Source organism: Pelodiscus sinensis, chromosome 6, assembly GCF_052426305.1.
Source record: "Pelodiscus sinensis isolate ZL-2025 chromosome 6, ASM5242630v1, whole genome shotgun sequence".
NCBI lineage: Eukaryota > Metazoa > Chordata > Testudines > Trionychidae > Pelodiscus > Pelodiscus sinensis.
The window spans coordinates 24,075,793-24,101,272 of record NC_143057.1 but is presented as its reverse complement, the minus strand read 5'-3'; the positions used below and the strand labels follow the sequence as shown (position 1 = coordinate 24,101,272).

General features: G+C 42.0%; 1 protein-coding gene across 12 annotated transcripts in view; it reads right to left on the bottom strand.

Annotated features, from left to right (window-relative positions):
- Nucleotides 1-25,480, bottom strand: part of NFIB (nuclear factor I B) — a 245,514-nt gene that overhangs the window by 74,806 nt on the left and 145,228 nt on the right. For 8 of the 12 annotated variants that reach the window (XM_075931560.2, XM_075931567.2, XM_075931559.2 and 5 more), the window contains exons 4-5: nt 24,910-25,008; nt 862-930 (exon numbers count right to left, since the gene is read on the bottom strand). In XM_075931560.2, the coding sequence (XP_075787675.2) occupies nt 862-930; nt 24,910-25,008 (168 nt within the window). The remainder of the gene's footprint in view (nt 1-861; nt 931-24,909; nt 25,009-25,480) is intronic. The other 4 variants (XM_006117836.5, XM_075931568.2, XM_006117838.5 and 1 more) reach the window with 1 other exon arrangement.

Below are 25,480 nucleotides of genomic sequence, written 5' to 3'. Positions count from 1 at the left end.
AACGTAGTGGTGGGGGCCCGCCGGGGAGTAACCCTGTAAACTGAATCTGGCCCGTGAGCTGAATTTGCCCGCCCCTTTTGGGGAGAGTCACTTTTAACTGTTGTTGTCCCAGAATCCTCATCTAGAGTATAGAAAATATTGTCTGGCACATTCAACCATTGTTATTTTTTTAAAATTCCTTATTCATCCTGTTGTTTCCAAACAAGTTCTGAATTAATATTTTTATTCACGTCTTTCAAAATGAAGTTTTAAACAGAAAGAAATGAACAGCATTTTCATTAAATACAAGAAGAAAAACAGAAGTAAATAAAAACAATATGTGGATTAGAGATTATTGGTACTCCATATTAATATTTTCTATGAATTTGTGTGTACATGTATGTGTGAGTGAGAGAGAGAGAGAGACACCACTCTGGTCTACATTCAATTAGTTATACTCCCCATTCTTGCTATGGTGTATCTGTCCTTTAAGTTCATGAGACTGGAGCAAAGTAAAAGAAAAAAGACATCTCATGGTTTAGCAGAATTCCAAACATGTACAGAGGATAAAAAGTTGTGAAAAAGTTGCAAGTGCATGAAAGAAGTTATTTCATTATGTATGGAATTTTATTGACATAACATTATTGATCCATGCACAGCAAACAATTTAACTTCTTAATAAGATGTTTGATTCAGAATTTGAAAAAAAAACAAAGAAAGTCTTTTACCTATTTTATTATAAATCCATGCAAGATGTACTGTGACACCATAGAGCCCAAAGCAAACTCCATTAAAGTCAAAGGAAAGCCTTCAACTGACCTCAGTGGACTTTGGATCAGGCTTTTAGTATGCTACATCATTAAATACAGTTTGTTAACTTACTTCTGGATACTCTCACAAGTTCTGACACATTGAAGACTCCAGATTTTACAAAACTATCCTCAAGGTACCCTGAAAAAGATCATAATACGGTTGTCAACTAATTTAGAAAGACAAAAACATATACACCATTTAGTGGCAGAACCAACAAAGAAAAGTTGAAAAATTATGCCAAAACATGACACTTTTTCACAGGATGGGAGAAGAGTTGAAATACTGACTGCTGCATGCAAAATTGAGATTCCATAGGAAAATAATTTCCTCAACATAGAAATTATTAAGCAATATATTGAAATTATACTTAATCAACTAGGAAAAATTTATAACAACTTCATTTATGGGTTTGGTCACAGAGATTCTCTTGGGACTATCACTTGATATGCTGAAAAATACCATTGAGCCCACCTATCTGCTCTTTGGGACACTCTTTCTCCCCTTTCCCCCCCAGGCTCTTGAGCCAGGTATTCTGGTCTCCTCCAGCACCACACAAGGTTGGAGTCATAGCCCACAGCAAAGCACTACAGATGCTAGGTTCAGTCATATCAGATCTAGAAGGCTCAAAGGACTTGACACAGCACCCAATAGGACCAGAACTCCAGATAAATCCATTTTACTCTGTATAAAGTTTTGTACAGAACAAGCTCATAAAAGACTCACCCCCTTTCATCTACATCTGCTCCCCCCCCCCCCCAGTAACAGTTATTTATACTGGGTTTATTAATAAATAAAAGTGATTTTATTAAGTATAAGAAGTAGGATTTAAGTGGTTGCAATTAAGAGCAGTCAGATCAAAGAAAAACAGTAAGCAAATTAAAACAAAATATGCCAGCTAAGCCTAATATTCTAAGGAACTAGTCACATGCAATTTAATACTCTAACAGTAGTTCTAATCATCTTTATATATCTTTTGCCAAAGACAGGAACTCTTTGTATTCAGTTTAAACTTTTTCATACTTTCAACAGAAAAGTACAGCATTCAAAATGGGTCCCAGCATCAGGTGTCCCCAGGCCACATGTCTTGGCAGGACCAACCACAGTCCAGGCTTACAGAAAAACAAGACTATTCACAGATCAATGTCTCAAGTACTGCGCCATTAAGTTCCTTGAATACCACTAATTGCCCTCAACTATCATATCTGAATTAGTAAACAGTTTTATACTTCATATTTATAATGTCAACTATAGGAATGGTACAAGCACACAAACAAAATGTACACATTCAGCAGATTTTAAACTTTACATTATAAGATGTATTTTGTATAAAGCATTTTCCAGTTATACATTTTCATATTCATGAGCATATTTTCAGAAAGAATATGGTGAGGTGCAACCCAGAACCTCCTTTCATTGTTCTTTTCTATTTGAATGACAGTATCAAAATAAGAAGAGATTAGAACATATTGTGTTGGATCAGGCAATTTGGTAAAGAGACATTGAACTGTCCATCTCTGCTGGGTAAGTTTCTGGGTTTGAATCTGAGTCAAGATGACAGTGACTACAAATTACCATCTTAGGGCCTGATTCTTCACCTTTGAAGTCAACGTGGGTTTTGCTGTTGACTCAAACGGGACCAGGTCCTGTCAGTGGTCAATGTGAAGTCTGTTGGGTATACACATTTAAGAGCCAAACTTTAGGCACCAAAGTCTGAAAATGTTGGCGTCTACATATCAATTTGTATTGAGAAAGAAGCAGGATTCCTTCCCTTCACCACTGAAATATGATCATGCCAGAAAGTGAGGAAGTGAAACAACAGCCAATATCAAACTCAAGTTAGCACCTTCAAACTGATGGCACTACAAAATACAGAATCAAGAAACCAAGGTTTTCTTTGGGCACAGGGGCGGCCCGTGCCCATAGGCAAACAAGGCAGCTGCCTAGGGCGCCAAGTTGCATGGGGCACCAAATTCTAAACCTTGCCCCTTCCATTTCCCATTCCCTTTCCGGTGCCTTACCTGGAGCACGGCTTCCCTGCAGCCAGGAGAGGGGTAAGTCCTGGAAGAGGCAGCACGCGGGGGGGACCGGGGGAGGGGTCGGCACCGGGGGAGGAGGAACGCGGAGGGAGGGGGGTTTCCCCTGTGCCACGGGAGGGGGGGGGTCGGCCCCGGGGGAGGCAGGTGCCAGCTTCCCCTGCGCCGCGGGGGGGGGGGGGTCACCCTGGGAGAGGCGCATGCCAGCTTCTCTCTGCAGGGGGGGGGGGGTGATCTTGGGAGGAGGCGGGTGCAGGGGACTCTCTCCCCCGACTGGTACCCTGTTCCCTCTCCCCAGCCCCAGAACTCCATCCCCAGCCCCCTTCCCCCAGCCCCAGAACTCCAACTCCACCCCCAACCCCCTTGGCCCCCAGCCACAGAACTCCATCCCCGGCCCCTCGTCCCCCAGCTTCCCTCTCCCGAGCACAGAACCAAAACCTTCAGTTGATATCTGCCCTTGGGGTTGGGGGGGGTGCCGATTCCATGGTTCGCCTAGGGCGCCAGTTGCTGGCAGCTAGTCTAGGGCCACCCCTGTTTGGGCATCTTCCATCTAAGTACTAACCAGGTTCATCCTGTTTCTGGTGAGGTAACATAGGATCACAGAAAGTTTGTAGGTATAGATAAAACTCCTCATGCTTTTCATTAGATTTAAAGGGGTTATAATCACCTGTTACATGTATGTAGTTCCCATTAACTTTATTAGGAGTTGTGCCTGTGCACAGAGGGGAGAATAACTTATATTCTACTCTGTACTGCTTAATATCGTCTATACATAAGAACGGCCGTACTGTGTCAGACCGAAGGTCCATCTAGCCCAGTATCCTGTAAGCTGACAGTGACCAATACCAGATGCCCCAGAGGGAGGGATTACAACAAATAATCCTCATGTGATCCCTCCCGTCTCCCACTTCCAGAGAAACCGAGGCCAGGGACACCATTCCTACCTATCCTGGCTAATAGCCATTGATGAACCTAACCTCCATGAATCAATCTAGCTTTTTTTTGAACCCTGTTAAAGTTCTAGCCTTCACTGCATCCTCTGGCAAGGAATTCCACAGGTTGACTGTGCGTTGAGTGAAGAAAATATTCCTTTTGTTTTAAATCTGCTGCCTATTAATTTCATTTGGTGACCCCTAGTTCTTATATGTGGGAATAAGTAAATAACTTTTCCTTATTCAGTTTTTCCACACCAGTCATGATTTTATAGACCTCTATCATATCCCCCCTTAATCTCCTCTTTTCTAAGTTGAAAAGTCCAAGTCTTTTTAATCTCTCTTCATATGGGACTCGTTCCAAACCCCTAATACTTTTTGTTGCCCTTTTCTGAACCTTTTTCAATGCCAGAAAAATGTGTTTTCCCTTTTCAGTTAAAATGCATTCTGCCCCAGATGTTTTGAAAATTCTACATATATCATCATCATTAACATCATATATTGCACTATATAAAGCCAACAACATATATAAGCGAGTACTCCTAAAAACATTTTCCAGTTAGGCAAGGTATTAGCAGCATGAACTGGTATTCCCTATGTTTAGAATTAAAGTACTGCTAAAATAAACCTTAAAAGAAAGTTAAGTGTATCCATAGCAGATCACTCACAGTTGATGGCAATCAAAATATCTGGAATGGATGTAATGTGATAGGAGTTACCTCTTTGGAAGCTACCACCTTCAGGTAACTTAGCAATACAATAAAGCAGGGGTGGGGAGTCTTTTTCCCATCAGGGGCCCCGATCCTCCTGAAATATCAGCTGCAGGCCATATAAAGCCCTGCAGGGCAGGACATGGAAACTTGGACCAAAAAATGAGGAGTTCAGGGTAGTGGAGGTGACTCCAGGCTAGGGCAGAGGTTTGGGATGCGGGAGGGGGTGAGGACTCTTACTGGGAGTGTGGGCTCTTGGGGTGGGGCTGAGGAATTAGAGATGCAGGAGGGGGCTCTAGGCAGGAAATTGGAAGGGAATCAACCTGGGCCAGGGGGTTCAGGGTAGGAGTGCAGGGAGTAGGCTCTGGAAGGAATGTTGGGTGCCAGAAGGGGCTCAGGGTGCAGGAGGAGGAGGTGTAGGGTACTTACATCAGGTAGCCCCATTCAGTGGTACAGGGGGGCTAAGGCAAGCATTCTGCCTACCGTGGCCCCATGCCACTGCTGATCCTAGAAGTGGCTGTGACCAGCACAGCCCTGTAATTCCTGGGGGGTAGGGAAGGGACAGGTGGCTCTATGCACTGCCCTTTCTGGCAAGCACCATCCCTGCAGTTCTCATTGTTCATGGTTCCCAGCTAATGGGAGCTACAGGGGTAGTGTTTGTAGGTAGTGCTTCTCTGATTGCTGCAAGCCAGTGGTAGTGCTCACAGTTCCAGCCTCACATGGGGAGGAAACTGAGATTCAGGGCTTCTGGGTAATGACACAGAAATTTGCCACAGGCCAAATTATATTAAGCAGGGGCCAGATCTAGTCCACGGGCCAGAGGTTTGCCACCCTTGCATTAAAGTGCTGCTTTTAAAAAAATGGCTATAAAAGTGGCATACTTGACTTAACAGCACTCTCCTTGGAAGCATTCGGAGTAATAGTGTTTACTTTTGGGGGTTTGGAGAACGGAAGCTTTCACTGTTCTGTATTCCTGCTGGCAGTAGCTGAGTGACTGACATGTTGACTACAATCCTGGTGGTTACAGCTTAATTTCACACTGAAAGGCCACCTCTAGTAAAACTAGCTGTAAAACGAGTACCTGGTCCATCAGGTTAGGGCAATTAAAGGTAGTGAGCTGACATGCCTTACCTTGTGACTGCTGCTAGCTCTGAGAGACAGCTGAAGTTTATTCTGGCTCACGTAAGGGCAACAGAATTGTGTGTGGCCCCTGACTCATTTTTCCACGGGTCAGTGGCTCCAACCAAACAAAGGTTCCCACCCCTGCTGTATGAGATGAAATAACTCTATCGGTCTTTCACTCTCTCCAAGCTACTTTCTTCTACCCCCACTTTCCTCTTTTTCTCTTCTTTCAATTTCTCTCTCTTTCCCTACTCTTTCCCCGCTTCTACTTCTCCCATGAATGCTAGAGGAAAAGAATTTTTGCCATCTTACTCCTCGTGGATGGCTTAGAAAAAGGAGCATTCTCTCTTTCGTCTACTACATTCCCCTCTACCACCTTTGGTTTCTGTTGGAAGGAAAGGAGGGAGTATCCTGTCAAAGCCTTATTTCCCTATGTGACAAGGAATAAATAATTTCCTTTCCTCCGCCACTTTCCTTTTTTAATATTACAATGGACAACTTGGACAAAGGGTGCACAAACTGTTCCAACATTTGCCATCTTTCCTTTCCCTGTCTCTCTTTCTTCTTCCTGTTTCCTTTCTCCTTACAAAGAAAGTGTACAGTGAATTGAGAAAGAGAAAGGTGGTCTAGCAAATGTAAGAGAAACATCTTTTGTTTGTTTATTCTGTTCCCTAAACAGCAAGTTGATCGGCAATATGCTAAAAAAAAAAGTTAAAAAAACAGTAGACAGTTTATTTTTAACCCTAAAAGGTCCCGCTTTATACAGCTGGCCAGGAGCAGGGGAGAGGAGGAGGTACACACTCTTCCACTCCTGCTCAACCTCCCCACATCTCAGTTGCAGGCGCCGAGCACTGTTGTCAATTTTCATATTTTTACTGTGATATGATTTTGGACCTTTTGCAAACAGTCTTGCAATGAAGTGACAAGCTTTGGTCATCATGCTATCAAGTCAAGAGCTTTTAAATTCTGGGTCCCAGATCTTCCACTGAGTGATGTTAATATTTTTCTGCCCTTCACATCCTTTATTATGAGCCAAGGTCATACTAGAATGTAGGAGTGTGACGACTGCTCAGCCATAAAATGCAAAATGCCATATCACACAGACCTGAGGGGGAAAAACAGTTCTCATCCATTTTGCCAAGTCTTTCAAAAGGACCATGGCAACTTAGATGCTTCTCTAATTCACATTAACACAATATGATATTGTCTCACTTCTTCGCAGTTCAACCGGATGAGGGTTCAACTCAAACGTTGTCCCTAACCTGACTCCTAGGCACACACAAAAACCTCTAGCTTAAGTGGTGGGTTAAAGTCAAGCCCAAGTGGCTGGGCAGAAGGTATAGGTAGAAGTCTGAGTCCTGCTGACACGAGCTAGGAATGCAGTGAGACTAAGCTACTCTGTGTAGCTAATCCAAACATTCGGTGCAGCTGAGGAGCTGTTTTGCAGTGTGGTTGCTCTCCTTCAAGCAAGGCTAACTTGAGAGGCATTAACTTGCATGAACGCAGCAATAAAGACAAGTTGACAGGCAGCTGGTTATTTAGTTCAAGTAGAAGAGTCACAGCTGCCATATCACAAGCATAGCACTATGCTTTGCCCTACATTTTAAGCAATATGCAACTGAGTAGAGAGGAGGGTGAAGAGGGGGCAAGGATTAGGCAGTCTTGACTCCACACATCCCAAATCACTGGCTAGCAGAGCTGACTCAGCACAAACAGAAGGGGGAGGGGAATAATAGGCTACTGATAAATCACAACAGTAGATAACTTCTCTCTGAAATTGAGGCAAGAACAGAGGAGGGATTGTGAATGAACAGCACAGAGATCATCACCCTTTCTAGAGAATTGTCCATAAAGGCACAAACAGAGTGAAAGCCCAGCTATCTTCCACCCTGGCTAGTAAACTTAAATCCTCAGCATATTTTCCAAGCCTTACTGAGGGGCAAGCTGAAAATAATTACACACGCACATACTTTGCCTGGCACTAAGAAACTGAAACCAAACATTCAGATTTTAACTACGAGGCAATTTAAAAAACAGATTGAAATATCTTTATTTAACAAGACATATTACCTTGTAAAAACTTGGAGGTGAAACACAGTAATACTAAATATTTGATTTTACAGACACTGTGCTACATTAAGTTTGATACTTCAGTCTGAGCATTATGTTCTACTACGCAAGGTGGATTACAATGGTGCCTCTGAGTATAGGAAAAAAAAACACAGTGGCTGTGTCTAGACTGGCAAGTTTTTCCGCAAAAGCACCTGCTTTTGCGGAAAAACTTGCCAGCTCTCTACACTGGCTGCTTTGAATTTGCGCAAGAACACTGACGATCTAATGTAAGATTCTCAGTGTTCTTCCCCAATACAATGACTCTCCCGTTCGGGAAAAAGCCCTCTTGTGCAAATGCTTTTGCGCAAGAGGGTCAGTATAGACAGCTGAGAACCGTTTTGCGCAAAAAAGCCCCGAAGGCGAAAATGGCGATCGGGGCTTTCTTGCGCAAAACCGCGTCTAGATTGGCACAGACGCTTTTCTGCAAAAAGTGCTTTTGCGCAAAAGCGTCCGTGCCAATCTAGATGCTCTTTTCCACAAATGCTTTTAACGGAAAAACTTTTCCGTTGGAAACATTTGCGGAAAATCATGCCAGTCTAGACGTAGCCAGTATGTTTAATTCTAGTGTCAGTAGAGTTCAGTGGATTTAACTAGTTAGGAAGTAAATCTGCTGTGGATACATTATAAAACAGTTCTTGGCTTCCTGATATGAGATACAAAAATGTTTTTGTGTTATTAAATCGTTTTAATTTGCTGCAGAAACAGGCACTACAAATATTACTATTTGCATTACTGTAGCATTTGAGTAGAGTATTAGTCATGGACTAACACCCATGAGTAAGATGCTGTGTAAAGATAGCTCCCATACCAAGGAGCTTGCAATTTCACTATAAACTGAGAGACAACAGATGAATACAAACAAAAAGACTGGGGAGTGCAAATAAATAATGCTATATTATTGGTCAGCATGATAAGCAATTGTCTCCGTGCACCAGGAACCTAACCACTGTCAATTTATTTATTTATTTTCTTTTAAGAAACAGGTGAATGGAAGGTTTTGAGAGAGGTTAATGCATTTAATTCTGTGAATGTTCATGGAGAGCTCCTCCCAAGTGGGATAGAGAGTTTGGGAGAAAGAATGATCATGTTATCTGAGAATGTGACAAGTGGACAGTGGAGCCAGTCATAATAGGCTGACTAGAGCTGAGGTTAACATTTAGATAGCAAATGAGAGTTGATAGGTAGGGTGGACACAGGCCATGAAGGACACTGAAAATAAAAGCAGCTTATGTTTGGTGTGAGAGAGAAGGGGTACGGAGTTACTGGCAGAGACAAAAGAGAGAGTTTGCATGATCAGAGTGACAGACTTTGCAGCAGAGAGAGTTTGCATGATCAGAAAAACAAACTTTGCAGCAGCGTTCTGGATGGATATGAGCAGGTCAAGAATACATCTGTCATACCCAGGGAGAAGGATGTTATACCTATTGAGATGCAAGATGAGGAGAGCCTGGATGAATGGATAAGAAAGACCGTATCTTAGGGTATGTCTACACTACCCTCCTAATTCGAACTAGGAGGGTAATGTAGGCATACCGCACTTGCAAATGAAGCCCGGGATTTGAATTTCCCGGGCTTCATTTGCATAAGCCGGGCGCCGCCATTTTTAAATCCCGGCTAGTTCGAACCCCGTGCCGCGCGGCTACACGCGGCACGGGGTTCGAACTAGCCGGGATTTAAAAATGGCGGCGCCCGGCTTATGCAAATGAAGCCCGGGAAATTCAAATCCCGGGCTTCATTTGCAAGTGCGGTATGCCTACATTACCCTCCTAGTTCGAATTAGGAGGGTAGTGTAGACATACCCTTAGAGATGTTATGCAGAAAGAATTGGCAAGATTTGACATCACTTATCTGCAATGATTTAAAGAGAGTTTCTAAGTGAAAAACGATGTCCAAATTACAGGCTAGTCTATGGAATTAATGCAAACACATTGCCCCCATGTTCTTGGCTCAGTCAGGAAAAGCTCTCCAGTACTTTCCTGAGAGGACTAGAGAAAGAAGGGATCACAATCCCCGACTGGGATTGGACACACAGTTTCAATATTCACAGTAACCAGCATCTGAGCCCTTCCTCCTCAGAACCCTGAGGAGATCATTTCAGAGAAGGGAGGTAGCAGCTGGGCTTGGAAGGAAAATTCAGGTGCTCAGTTTTAGTCATGTTAATTTTGAGCTGACACTAGACAACCACAGGCAGGATGACAAAGATACAGACCAAACTTTTAGTTTGGACAGAAGGAGACAAGTCTGGGGCAAAGAAACAAGAGACATATAAGTCATCAGCATGGAGATAGTAGTTGAATTTGTGTTTGTCAAGGAGAATACCTAGATGTAAAGTGGTGAGGGAGAAGAGAACAGAACCAAAGATGGAGTCTTATGGCATCTGCTCAGAAATTTTGAGATAATGAGAGTTCCCTAAAGCATCATCTCTCAATCCTTCCAGACTACCGTCCCCCTTTCAGAAATCTGATTTAAGCACCACAAAGTTTCACCTCACTTAAAATCACTTACTTACGAATTCAGATATAAAAATTCAAGTATCAAAGCAGTTACTGAAAAATCACTTGTTCTCTCATTTTAGCATATAATTATAAAATAAATCGATTGGAATATAAATATAGCACTTATATTTCAGTGTATAATACCCAAAGAAGTATAAATAAGTTGTCTATGAAATTTTAGTTTGTACTGACTTTGCGAATGACTTTTATGTAGCTTGTTGTAAAAATAGGCAAAAAGCTAGATGAGTTGATATATCCTCAGAAGACCTTTATATACCACTAATGGCATGTGTATCCCTGGTTGAGACTCACTTCTCTAAAGGATATTCTGAGGGTGCATCTACATGGCACCATTATTTTGAGATAACTAGCATTATTTCAAAAAACAATGCGAGCGTCTACACAGCAATTCTGTTATTTCAAAATAAATTCGAAATAACGGATGGCTTATTTCAAAATCTGTAAAACTCATTCCATGAGGAATAACGTTTATTCCAGAATAGCTATTTCAGAATGGCAGTAGTGTGGACACTCCACTGCTGCTATTTCGAAATAGCTCCTCCCCAGGGCCATTCATAGTAATTATTCTCCAGTGCCTTCTAGGCTCTAAATCAAGGTAGCAAGTCCACATTAGGGAAGCCTGCCTCAGACTAATTTTGAGGCTTCCCTGTAGTGTAGATGTGCTATTTCAAAATAAGCTATTTCATGAAAGAAAATTCTGAAATAGCTTATTTTGAAATAAGCATGTTGTGTAGACGTACCCTGAGTGAGCAAATAGAGCAGCACAACGAGAATCAGGAGAGAACAGAGTCATGGAAGCCAAGGGAAGTCAAGATTTGAAGAAGAACATGCTCAGCATAGCCTGTCAGTCACCAAAGGAGGAAGAGAATGAACTGGTTTTGAGGTTTAGCTGGGAACAGGTCATGAAACAATTTATGAAATCTCTTTCAGAGGAGTGCAAGCAGCAAAACCTAGACGGGAAAGGGTGTCAGATGGAACTAGAGGAGGAGAACTCCAGACAACGATATGATAAAAATAAAATGCAATATTGCAGCACTTGAACATTGGAGAACACTGAATTTCAATAGCATAAAATACTACCTTTCACCTGGGAATTCTAATCTCCCTACAGAACAGTACTTATTGTTCACATTTCCATTATAATCTTGTGTGCAACAAAAAGATACGCAGTTATACTCCAGACAATATGTTTTTTTAATTCAATAATCCCTGAAGCACAGCCAGCATTAATACAGTAAAGATACTTACATTAAGATTATTCTTTTCTGAATTGCTCCAGTACAGAACCTTTCCATTCCTCCTTAAAAAATGTAATATCTCTTTTGATGTTTATGGCAGTCTCTATGTAAAGTCAGTCTTTCTTGTTTCAATCTAATATGAACATGTCTTTAAACTTTGCACCATTCTATTTTATTATTCTTATTTTTTAATGTTACTTTAGTACTAAGGAATAGTCTGCCTGTCAGAAATGTATTTAGTTGTAATCAGTGGGCCAGTCAAAAGAAATGCTTCTGAATTTTTTTCCCTTTCCTGTTATTTTTTTTAAAGGTGATGTGGAAACCCTGGCTTTTCTCATTGCTTAGTTTTGCATAGAAGACATTCCAGAGAAATAGTTTTCCAAAATTAAAACTAGAGTTATCAGACTGAGCCGTTGTAGATAATGGGCAAAGGTCCAAGATGTGTATTCACCAATTTTGGGGAGCAGTATCTGAATTCCTCATCAACAGCTATGTGTTTTCTCTAACTTTTGAGCAAGCAATTTGTGTTCATCACCTTCACGTACACCCAAATGCTGAATTAATTATTACAGTTTTAAAATTATTAAGATTTAAAAATGCCTATGTTCTGAGGCAAATATATTTAAAATTCTGTACAGGCATAGTTTTCAAATGACTTAAAAGCTTACCTGTCGTGTCTTGTTTTACAAATCTTTAGCCAACCTTTTTAGTTTATTTTGACTTAATGAACAGAATGATGTTTATATTCTGTTACATACTGTATAAAACTACAGTCTAAAACTTTATCACAAAATACAGTTTCCCATTTAAATCATCCTAGTGCTGAACAATTCATAAAGAGTGATCCAATCGATATATTAAAACGACATTTGCACTTTTGCTTCTGTGATTTTTAAAAGAAAGAAATATAAGCTAATATTAGGAAAACTTCCTAGAAGTGGAATCAGTTGGGCAGCGTCACTTTCAAGGGAAGTGACAGAAACCCAAGCCTTTGTAACACTGGATACAACAACAGAAAATGTGCTGAAGGAAGCCCAAAAAGGACTGATTTTATAGTTAGGAGATCTAATATGCTGGATGGTCTAATATGTTTTTTCTATCTCTACAGCTTGCATGATTTCAAAAATACCTGGCACTTCTATTGCTCCTTTCATGTGAGAATCTCAGAGCACTTTAAAACATTAAGAGCCAGATTCCTTACTAAGAGTAGTATCTCACTACTGCAAGGAGACAATAAATTTCAACTAGAAAGTGAAACCCATCATTGATTGGGCAAAGTCATTTTTTGTAGACCAGAGTAACAGGAAAGTACAAGAAATTAAATATATGTAATAGAATTTTTTATTAAAGTAAAAGAACAGTTTTAAACCTTTCACCTAGCATATTCCAGGATAAAAAGAAGTGCATTCAGCTAATTTAAGTGGCAGGATGGTTTACGCAAAATTTGGTATTGATAGGTAATTGCGAAGTATGACTTTATTTTGCACAAACAAATCCACAAACTCTTCAAAATAATAGATGGGACTAGTAAGGTATTATTCAATGTGAGTAAGGGTGTCATCAAATAAGCCATTCAGACAAACTGTAAACAGTGTATATGATGGAAACCTCTTCAATCCAGCAACCCCAGCAGCAACTCCAGGATCCCTAATTCCAGAACCTATGCAAATATGCTCAGGAGGAGTTAAATTTCTCATCTGGGGGGAGGAGAGGATTATCCAAATACTGAAGCAGGTGACTATACCAATGATATTATCTGAAGAAGTTGAATTGAGGTCCTATCTACAATACAAATATAATTCAGTCCAAGGATTGGGTTATAACATGGCTGTTCCTGACCTGGGTTACATGGTGAGGGTTCAGCTTTTATTACAAACTGCAATTGTGTTGTAACCAGGTCAGGGGACAATCATATAGTAACCCAGTCCCTTGACCCTCACATTGTAAGTGGGCCTATGACCTGACGATATTCACAGTATAGCTGAAGCCAAACAACAAAACCTTTATATTCTGTTGTAATTCAAAGAAGAGAAAACGCACTTTAACTGAATGAAGCACTGTCATCAGATTTATTGCCCTGAGGTCAAAGCAAGAAATGCAAGGAACAGGAATAAAATGTATGTATATAGCATCTTCTGTCCCAAAGGACCTGAAGACTTGCACAAACTAAAACCACAATTTAAAAAAAAAAAATGGGTCCATGAGAGCTGAGTGGTTAGCACTTTAAAAATCAAGGTCACTGATTTATTGCCTAAGTCAGAACTAAGCAGTCCAACTTCAGAAGTCTATTTTTGAAAAAAATGTGGATTATATAGATATAAGAACAATTTTATCTACCTCATCCATCAGTAGCAATTTTACAACACACAGCAACATTACAGAACAGGGTGCCATTGTGATACAGCATTCCAAAATCTTTATGAAAATATACTTCTTTTATTAATATGGCATAATTGAGATATATTTTATGCAATATGGCTCATGTAAGATATCGTTGGAAAGGTTGTGATTTACTGAATATGATTATCCTATTTGTATGCATGTATCATTTCCTTATCTTGAGTTAGGAGTAAAGATTGTAGATATATATTACCAGTTTATTAAGGATGAAGCTTATTACTCACCCAGAAGGTACAACAATGATATAGCCTATTAGGAAGAGAAAATGGACTGTAAAAGAGCTTAGTCTTCCTGGAAACCCATGGCTCAGCTTGTGAGGAATGGCTACAGGGTCCCCACAGAGACACCTGATTTCATCTGATAGTAGAACCTGTAAATCCTATTTCTGGATAGGGAGTAGGGATGTGAAAGGTTAACCAGTTAAACCAGTGATGCTTACTGGTTCCAGTAAATCACTAACCAGTGAGGGCTGGAGCAGCTCCCTGCCTATTGCAGAGTGTGGGCTGCTCCAGCCCCACAAGGGGACCACCATAGACAGAGGCTGCTCTGAAGCAGCCTCCGTCATGGGGAGCTCAAACCCGCTGTGGACATGGGGCTGCTCTGGCAGAGGCTGGGAGCCGGCAACAGACCCAACCCCAGCATAGGGCTGGGGGCAGTACTGCAGTCTGGGGGCTGCTTCAGATGGGCTGAAACAGTCCCCAGCCTAGAGTCCACTTTAGTCGGTTAACAGGTTAAACATTAAACCTAATGTTTAACCAATTAACTGATTTAACTGCGATTTTACATCTCTAATAGGAAAGTCACCAGTTCTCTCCAGCAACCTCACTCAATATGACTGCTGGAAACAGCTAAGACTGAAGTGGAGGAAGGAACTAGGCCCAGGCTAGAAGGGCATCTGGCCTGTGAAGAAGAGGGAAGGTCCTTTCATGGACTGAGAACTGGTTAAAAGACAGGAAACAAAGGGTAGGAATAAATGGTAAATTTTCAGAATGGAGAGGGGTAACTAGTGGTGTTCCCCAAGGGTCAGTCCTAGGACAAATCCTATTCAACGTATTCATAAATGATCTGGAGAAAGGGGTAAACAGCGAGGTGGCAAAGTTTGTAGACAATACTAAACTGCTCAAGGTAGTTAAGACCAAAGCAGACTGTGAAGAACTTCAAAAAAAATCTCACCAAACTAAGTGACTAGGCAACAAAATGGCAAATGAAATTTAATGTGGATAGATGTAAAGTAATGCACATTCGAAAAAATAACCCCAACTATACATATAATATGATGGGGGCTAATTTAGCTACAACTAATCAGGAAAGAGATCTTGGAGTCATCATGGATAGTTCTCTGAAGATAGTGTGCAGCGGCAGTCAAAAAAGCAAACAGGATGTTAGGAATCATTAAAAAAGGGATAGAGAATAAGACAGAGAATGTCTATTGCCTTTTTATAAATCCATGGTACCGCCCACATCCTGAATACTGCATACAGATGTGGTCTCCTCATCTCAAAAAAGATATGCTGGCATTAGAAAAGGTTCAGAGAAGGGCAACTAAAATGATTAGGGGTTTGGAACGGGTCCCATATGAGGAGATATTAAAGAGACTGGGACTTTTCAGCCTGGAAAAGAGGAGACTAAGTGGGGGTCATAGAGGTCTATAAAATCATGAGTAGTGTGGAGAAAGTGAATAAGGAAAAGTTATTTACTTGTTCCCATAATATAAGAACTAGGGGCCACAAAATGAAACTAATGGGTAACAGGTTTAATAAAAGGAACAAATAAAAGAAAGTTCTTCTTCACACACTGCATAGTCAATCTGTGGAAATCCTTGCCTGGAGAGGTTGTGAAGGGTAGGACTATAACAGGGTTTAAAAGAGAACTAGATAAATTCAAGGAGGTTAAGTCCATAGAATCATAGAATATTGGGACTGGATGTGACCTCGAGAGTCTAGTCCCCTGCCCTCATGGCAGGACCAAATACTGTCTACACCATCCCTGATAGAAATTTATCTAACCTACTCTTAAATATCTCCACAGATGGGGATTCCACAACCTCCCTGGGAAATTTATTCCAGTGTTTAACTACTCTGACAGTTAGGAACTTTTTCCTAATGGCCAACCTAAAGCTCCCTTGTTGCAGTTTAAGCCCATTGCTTCTTGTTCTATCCTCAGAGGCCAAGATGAACAAGTTTTCTCCCTCCTCCTTATGACACCCTTTTAGATATCTGAAAACTGCTATCGTGTCCCCCCTCAATCTTCTCTTTTCTAAACTAAACAAGCCCAATTCTTTCAGCCTTCCTTCATAGGTCATGTTCTCTAGACCTTTAATCATTCTTGTTGCTCTTCTCTGGACCCTCTCCAATTTTTCCACATCCTTCTTGAAATGCGGTGCCCAGAACTGAACACAATACTCAACTGAGGCCTAATCAGCGCAGAGTAGAGCGGAAGGATGACTTCTCGTGTCTTGTTCACAACACACCTGTTAATGCATCACAGAATCATGTTTGCTTTTTTTGCAACAGCATCACACTGCTGACTCATATTCAGCTTGTGATCCACTATAACCCCTAGATCCCTTTCTGCCGTACTCCTTCCTAGACAGTTGCTTCCCATTCTGTATGTGTGAAACTGATTGTTCCTTCCTAAGTGGAGCACTTTACATTTGTCTTTATTAAACTTCATCCTGTTTACCTCAGACCATTTCTCCAATTTCTCCATTTTGAATTATGACCCTATCCTCCAGAGCAGTCGCAACCCCTCCCAGCTTGGTATCATCTGCAAACTTAATAAGCATACTTTCTATGCCAATATCTAAATCATTGATGAAGATATTGAACAGAGCCGGTCCCAAAACAGACCTCTGTGGAACTCCACTTGTTATACCTTTCCAGCAGAATTGTGAACCATTAATAACTACTCTCTGAGTATGGTTATCTAGACAGATATGCATCCACCTTATAGTAGCCCCATCATAGGGTACGTCTAGACTACATGCCTCTGTCACCAGAGGCATGTAGATTAGGCTACCAGACATAGTAAAATGAAGCGGCGATTTAAATAATCGCCGCTTCATTTAAATTTACATGGCTGCCGCGCTGAGCCGACAAACAGCTAATAAGCTGTTTGTCGGCTCACCGCGATAGTCTGGACGCACGGGTGTCAACATCAAAGGTATTTGTCGACCACCCAGGTAAGCCTCCTGGGATGAGGTTTATCTGGGTGGTCGACAAATACCTTTGATGTCGACACCCGCGCGTCCAGACTATTGCACTGAGCCGACAAACAGCTAATCAGCTGTTTGTCGGCTCAGCGCGGCAGCCATGTAAATTTAAATGAAGCGGCGATTATTTAAATCGCCGCTTCATTTTACTATGTCTCGTAGCCCAATCTACAAGCCTCTGGCGACAGAGGCATGTAGTCTAGATGTACCCTAAGTTGTATTTGCCTAGTTTATTGATAAGAATATCATGCGAGACCATATCAAATGTGTTACTAAAGTCTAGGTATACCACATCCACCGCTTCTCCCTTATCCACAAGACTCGTTATCCTATCAAAGAAAGCTATCAGATTGTTTTGACATGATTTATTCTTTACAAATCCATGCTGGCTGTTCCCTATCAGCTTTCTACCTTCCAAGTGTTTACAGATGATTTCCTTAATTACTTGCTCCATTATCTTCCCTGGCACAGAAGATAAACTAACTGGTCTGTAGTTTCCTGGGTTGTTCTTATTTCCATTTTTATAAATGGGCACTATATTTGCCCCATATATGGCTATTAGCCAGGGTGGGTAAGGAACGGTGTCCCTAGCCTCTGTTTGTCAGAGGGTGGAGATGGATGGCAGGAGAGAGATCGCTTGATCATTACCTGTTCGATTCATTCCCTCTGGGACATCTGGCATTGGCCACTGTCGGCTGACAGGGTACTGGGCTGGATGGACCTTTGGTCTGACCAAGTATGGCCATTCTTATATTCTTAAGATTATTAGAACCACAATGGGTGAAAACTTACATGTAACTAGTTTCTTCAATTTATCTATCTTAGATTGTGTGCCTTGTATTATTTTCTTGGCAATCTGCTTTGTTCTGTTTGCTACCTCTTTATCCACTTAGAATACACCTTTTCATAGTTAATAAACTTATTTCTGGTTTATTATATAACTCAGGGTATGTAGTTTCTAACTGGAGGTGGGTGAGAGACTTCTTGCAGATACCGGGTACATACCTTCCTTCACATAGAGGAAGGAGGCAAATTTCATGTACCTCTGTATCGGTACCCCAAGGGAGGGGGGTGAACATATGCAAGCCGAAGTAAATCCATGACAATGAACTTTCCCAGTGCTGTTCTCAGTGTCTGCATTTTCTGCACCTGGGTGTGGCTCTTCCTACATACTTTGCTAAAGGAGGTCCTAGTGTCTGGATTAGCAAGACAGTTAAAGAGAGTCCCATGCAGGCAGAATAGACTGACTCAGTGGTACCTTGGCATTTCAGTTGGCATCCCAGGAGTCCTCACCCATCACAACCATAACTAACTGAAAATACAAGGGGGATTCACAGGCTACAACTCCTATTCTGGTGAACAATATCATGGAGTGGATGAAGATTATACATAGTCAAAACCTCATTTTAAAGATGCTACCCTCCAGCTGCACATTGCCCCATTACACCATGCTGCAACAGTGGTATGGTACTGAGTTTCACTTCAGAGACAAAACCAAAAAGTGTGTCCTAGTCTCAGGTAGGTAACCTGTGATAAAAGAAACTTGGCTTTGAACTCAGGTTAGCAATGTGAGTTAAAACCCAGGTAGAACCTGAGCTGTTAATAGCTTAGCTAACCTGAGCTGAGAACACACCTTTTCCCACTTCCACATCAATGAAGATATACCCTCAATAACAGACATAACTTGTTGAATCATTGTGGGGAGGGAAAGTTTCAAAGAATATCAAGCCCAAACCACCCTCATCTTTGGAACTTAACATGAAGCTTAACTTTAAACTGATCACAATCTGAGATTGTACGGCTGCAGCCACACACGAAATAGTGAGCACACATATATTAAAATAGCCAGTCCCAGGTTGATAAAAGAAAATTCAAAACAGTTTGAACAGCATTTGTTTGTTTAAATAAAATTATGCCTTATTCCTCAAACCAGTATTATGACCTCATGGCTTGCTCAAGAAAAGCTGCTTATGGTTATGAGACTGGGGAGTTATAAATGAAACATTTTTTCTGTCCCTATTAATTAGGGGGTCAGTTCCCCACCACCAAGAGGGTAACTTGCAATACAATAAAAATAAAGCAACCATCTGTGCTCAGAGTCACACAGAACTCAATGAAATATGCAGATTACATTTTGAAAAGACTTGTAAAGGCTGAGATCCCCTGTTGCTTAAAGATTAATTCTGAAGGTATAGGTTATAAAAATGAAATCACCAAATGATTCTTTCTAAATGGCTAATAATGGAGAAATTATTATAATGGACTTAGATCCTTATCCAGGGGAATATAGTCCCCATGGGTGCTAGACCAAGGAAGTGCTCAGACAGCCTCTTGGGTTCTGCAGCCACAGGAGAAATTTGCATATTCAGAGGTTTACCCAACCAGCACCAATAGGAATAGAAAGTGGTCTCCATTCTCTCCCTGCCTCCAGGTTTGCCTACAGTCTCCATCTCTCTTGGGTCCTCAACACTTATTTACCACCCCGCACTTGATTTGAATCCCATATCATGGAACTTTGGGTAAGAAAGTGAGCTATTTTGCTATAGTAATATTGCTGATTAATTAATTAAGTTTTATTTCACTTTTTTAAAAACTCCCATAAAAATACTCTGCAGGCCCTAGCAATAATTAGACTTATAATAAGCACTCAGCACTCCCGATAATGCTAATGGACAAATAAATCAACTATGCTTATCCACCAGCCTTTAATAACCAAAGGAAAGAACAATTTACCTCATCTAGCAGAATAGGAAAACTTCAGAAATGCCTCTGTAAAGAGCTAGGTAGCCTGGATTCTGTAGTTAAACACTAGAGTTGTTGGGGTTGGTCCTTATATCAACATTTTTATTCTCAGTTCTGGGTATTTCTGGCTTTTTAAGTCCCTTGGCAATTTGTACATGTCTGACATATGAATGTAATTGACAAGCCTTTCTTTTCAGCACACACCTTCTCTTTTCCATGGCTCTGCATGCATTGGAATGGACACTAGAGCTTAAGGTTTGGCTCATTTACCTGAGGTTGGCTTCGACTATGAATCCAATACAAAGAGAAAGAAAGAGTGGTAGGCAAGGAGGGGTGTTAACAGTTCTACATAATATTCATATTTGGGGAGCAAGAGAGTTTCTGACATGAGTGGTATTCATCTGCCTCTTTGGAGATTGCTAAACTATCCCTGCAGAGAGGTGACCTTTAAAACTAGACTCATAAAAGACTTCTAAAGAGCAAGTTCGATGCTTTTGCAATGTACCACATAAAACACATCGAAATATAAAACTTAAAGGAGGACACCCTTAGACTCCTGCTACAAAAGCTACATACCACTCCCACCACAAGCTACCCAATCTTAACACTACATTATACTATCAAAACAGTCGGTGTATTTTTAGGAATACATTTTTTAAAATTCCATGAAGTGCACTTAATGGTCTTTTGTTTGGCAAGTGGTATTGCCCTCCCTCCTTGTTTAAGAAGGCAAACTACCAGACATGCTAAAGAACGCAGTGGTCTAGCCAAACCTAGAAAAACCCATTCTTAATACCAACAGCCTCGCCAACTACCGCTCACTTTCCATCCACCTTTTTCTTGGCAAAATCCTTAAGAAAGTAGTATAATCCAAGATCCTTCCTATCCAGGCATCAGATCAGCACATGATACAAGACTAGGCCTTCTGGCATGGATAGTCAACTTTCTCCTTGCCTTGAATAGAAATCAAACCTCTGTGCTAATATGCTCTCTGTAGCCTTTGACACCAGTGACTATATGGTGTCAATGAAATACAATTGAGGTTTAATGGCAGTGGGATGCTCTGAAAAATCTCAGTTATGAATCTCTCCTCCTTACATCATCCAGTCTTATATGGGGGATATCATGCAATGCTATTGGTTCATGTATCATTAATAGGCAGATGACACTCGAATGCATACATGCCCAACACTTCTCAGTAGTCAGAGTAAAGGAGTCAACTGAGGCAAGACATAGTCTTCATTTTCTCTCCCCTCTTGGCAGCAGATACAAGGGCTACTCTTGCAAGGAACAGTGATGCCAGCCATGACCCTAGAGTGAGATCAAATCCCATGCTGAGCAAAGGATATCCCTGCTTCACCGTTCTCCACCTTTTAGAGGACAGCCGTGGTTCTTAGGAGCGGATGTTCAAGGATGCCTGATTTTGCCCTACTAGGTTGCCTATATAGCAACCTACAGCACTCATCCCCCTTCCCTTTCTGTAGTTCTATATTTCATAGCCTGGCTGCCTCCTCTTGCTGCTGCTGAGATGGAGTTTAGATGTCCATGACAGTTGGAGGATTATTCCTCAGCACTGGTAGGGTGTGGCTCTAAATCCTCCCCTTTTCCCTCCCCCCAAAAAAACCCCATATACTTTTATTTTACTATGGACCTATAATATAAACTGGCACCTTTTTCTCAAATTGAGGATAAGTGACACAGAAACATTTATGCAGGAAAGCAAGTAAACACATTCCATAGTTCTTTATCCAGCTGCATGTGCCTGCTGAAAACAATTAGCAGTTTACATAAAAATGACAATGTTAGTAAGTCTGCAGTAAATTTATTGTCACTAGTGGACTGTTGTAAGCTTCACTGACTGTGAAACCCTAACTGAAAAGAGACACTCCCAAAAGTGAGAAGTAATTTTCATTTACAGGAGCACTCCCTCCCTATAGTCATCTAAGTCCACCCCTCCATATTGCAGAAGTTTGGGAGGGACAGGTTTGTTATTTTCCTTTCCAAACCGGATCAGCCTTTCTTCTGGCTAGGATGGCCTGCTACAGTGCCAGCAACATAACTTCCTAAGGACTGCACGGCTTGGCAGAACATGGACATTTATTTCTGGACTATGTTCACAAGTTGTAATTGAGATAAGTACAGTGAATTTATTCCTAAAACCAAAAAGAAATGATACATACAAATTTGGCTCGTCAGAAACAATGTACTATAGTTAATGCTCTATTAGTCCCCTATTTTCCTTTTTCCATTTGCTCTTGGCTAAAAGGTGATCCTCAACTTCACCTCTTTTGCAACTTCACCTCTCTCTCTGTATCATTTTATACTATCATGTAATATAATTTAGACTATGTATAGATACGGATCTTTGTGTGGTACTGTGTAATGCAGAAAACTGAGGACAGACTCAAAGGAAGAATGGAGTACCAATGGATGAAGTAAAGATGGTGGAGTAAAAAAAATGGTGGAAAGGGAAACAGAAAAGGAAGAGGTTAAGAAAATGGGTGTGATGGGAAATGCAAGATAACATTACTGGTCAAAAAGAATTGCTGGAGAAAATATATGTAAACAAAGGATAAAGGAGGAAGAGAAAAATCACATTTCATTTAAAGTTTAAGAAAATACATTGAGGAATAACAGACCCAGACTTATGAGCTGGCTCCCACTAACTTAAAAGTCCTGGTTCAAAAAAGTGCTCATTTACAAAGATTAGTCTCAGCTAGGCCAGTATCTATTAAAGGGCACTTTAAATTGCCTCTCTGACTTCTAATATTTTATTACAAAGTAATCAATGAAAATTTGGCACTTTGAAACTCATTTAAACCTTGAAAAAGATAAAAATCTGAATATAGGGGGACCATGTACTTCTGTGAACCCTGTGAGCCTAGGTGGAGGAGAAAGAGGATTCTCATGCTGTCCTCAGCAAAATCTTTTAGCTCCCACTGGCCGGTTTGCAGGAAAGATAGCACGTGAATTACCCCTCCCATGCTCACAGCGTTCCCAGCAGTACACATGGCCCCTGCAGCATATGCAGGTACAGGTTAGGCAAGAAGTCTGGGGCTGCTAGCCAGGAGATGCCTTGGTAAATGCATCCCAACCAGAGCCTGCCAGCTCCTCTTGATCCTCTTCTCCACTCCTGTTCTCCTAACCAACACAACACATAACCACTCATTGCACTTAAGGTTGCCAGATGGTTTCAACAAAAATACCAGACACGTTTGACATTACATCACAATCTACATTACATCTTCTTTAGAAAATACCAGACATTTATATTTTCTCAATTTGTTTCCTGAAGAGAAAACTCAAATATTGGACTATCCGGTTCAAAACCAGACATCTGGCAACCTTAGCTGCACTCCTGCACCCATAGTCTTTCTCAGACCCCACACCCACTCCTCCACCTCTCCTCCACGTCACAACTTCATACCAGACCTTGCACCACAATATCCCCCTATCCGCAGTCAGAACCCAAATCCTTGCACCCCCTACTGCAGTCTTGCCCCAGGCCACAGTCTCTTCCCATACCCTGCTCTCCCTCCTACATCTCTCCTCTGGGTCAGACTCCTCTCCTGCACCCATACTCCCTCCCAGACCCTGCCCTAGGTTAAAACCCAAATCCTTGCATCCCCCTCCTGCACCTTTGCTCCAGGTCGCAACCTAAGTTCCCTCTAGGGTGCGCACCTGCATGGCCATGCACAATCAATTCTAAGCCCACCCACCTTCCTGCTGGATCTGGAGGGTGAGTGGCATGGCTGTTCCGGTGGCCAGGGCTGCAGGGGGGGAGCAGCTGTTCCAGTGGCCGGAGCCACTTTGGGGGTGGCTGCTCTGGTGGCCGAGGCTGAGGCCGCATGATGGGCAGCTGCTACAGCGGCTGGGGTGGGGGCCGCATTAGGAGGCAGCTGCTCCAGCAGCCACGGCTGGGGCTGTGTTGAGGGGCGATTGCTCCAGCAGTGGGAGCCGTATTGGAGTGTGGGGAGCTGCTCCGGCTGCTTCAGCAGCCAGAGCTGAGGCCACATTGATGGGCGGCTGCTCCGGCAGCCAAAGCCAGGGGCCACGTGGGAAGTTGGTTGTTCCAGCTGCCGGGGGCTGTGTGATGGACAGTTGCTTTGGGGGACGGCTGCCCTGATGGCCAGGACTGGGGCCACATTAAGGGGTAGCTGCTACGGGGTTCAGGGCCACATTGTGGGGCAGCTGCTCCCACAGGCAGGGTCGCATTGGGGGTTGGCTGCAGAGGCAGAAGTCTGAAGAAACAGACATACTGTTGGATGATTATGATTTAAGGTTCAACCCTCACTAGCTTTAGATCTGTAATGCCGAAGAACTCAGGCTCACAGGGCTGTTCTTCGTAAATTCTATGCTGTTGTCAAGTGGAAGTTTCTCTTTGCATATCTTAGCCCTTGCTTCTGCCCTTTTGCCTTATTTATTTAATTCTAATGCCTATAAAACTTGTGGAGGGGCTTTGTCAGTATTACTGAAAAATAGCTGCAAACTAATAGGCATTTACTGCAAAAGGTTACATTAATACACCAATATATGCCCATGGTATTTTGAATACCCTCTAGCCATAGTTATACTTAGGAAAGGAAAATAGCAAGTTGAACTAGGCTACTCAGAATCAAATAATTTTAGTACCTGTTTTTAAAATTAAGAAAATAATGGTGGATTGTTAGAAGCACAACTCAGGGTTATTTTTTTTCCCTTATGATATTAAATATTCTCCATGAGAGGAGGGGGAAAGCAACCATTTCTTTCAGTCACAGAGAATTTTATAAAAGAAATACCAATCAAGAAATCACAAAACTAGGATCTCCATAAAATGGTGCAGGTTTTGTCTAACAGCAAGCCTGTTATCTGAACATAAAACAGCCATTGGAAGCAGAGGAGAATCTGCTCGATTTAAAGATTCAATGCATAGTGTTAGGCTGAGGCCGCATGGGTTAGGTGGTCAGATACTGGAGTGAAGGAGGGTGCGTAAGTTCCTTGGTAGGCAGAATGCATGTGTCCCAGTGAGGCTGGGGGAGTGCCATTAACACAGGCCTTGAAAACCTGAGCTCTGATGTGTGTCTGAGTCACGATTCCCTCAGATGGTGCAGCTTCTCACCTGGCTGTGGCTCTTTTTCCATGTGCTCCTCACATTGGACCCGCAACCGGTCCCTTGGGTCTACCTCATGCCATGTCCCCCATCTGCTCCCTATTAGCTCTGGGAGGGCAGAGAATAGCCACAGTACAGTGTTAATTATCCCATGTTTTAATATTCTTTCTTCCATAGCACATATAGCTAAGATATTTGCTAGTAACTGGTGGGTGCCACGGTGACACACAGCCAAACAAGCGCATGTGACCTCAATATTGGTGCACAAGACAAAACTCTGCTCACGGATGGAAAATCTTAGAGGGGACATTGGTCCTAAGTCCTGAGCCTCTGACTGGGTGAGGCTGATTAATCACCTGTGAAGCTCTGCTTCTGCACAGCTTAGAGCAGAAGGGCCTCCGAGGGCCAGATGCGAGCCAAGCGGGTTGACCCAGTCTGTGGAGACCCTGATGCTTTCCCACCCCCAGACCAATTAGGGCCTGGGAGTGGGGGGAAGCGCACCAAGTTTCCTCCGCCCTGCCAGGAGCACATAACACTTTGAAGAGCCGCACGCTCCTGGCAGGGCAGGAGGAGACTTCAA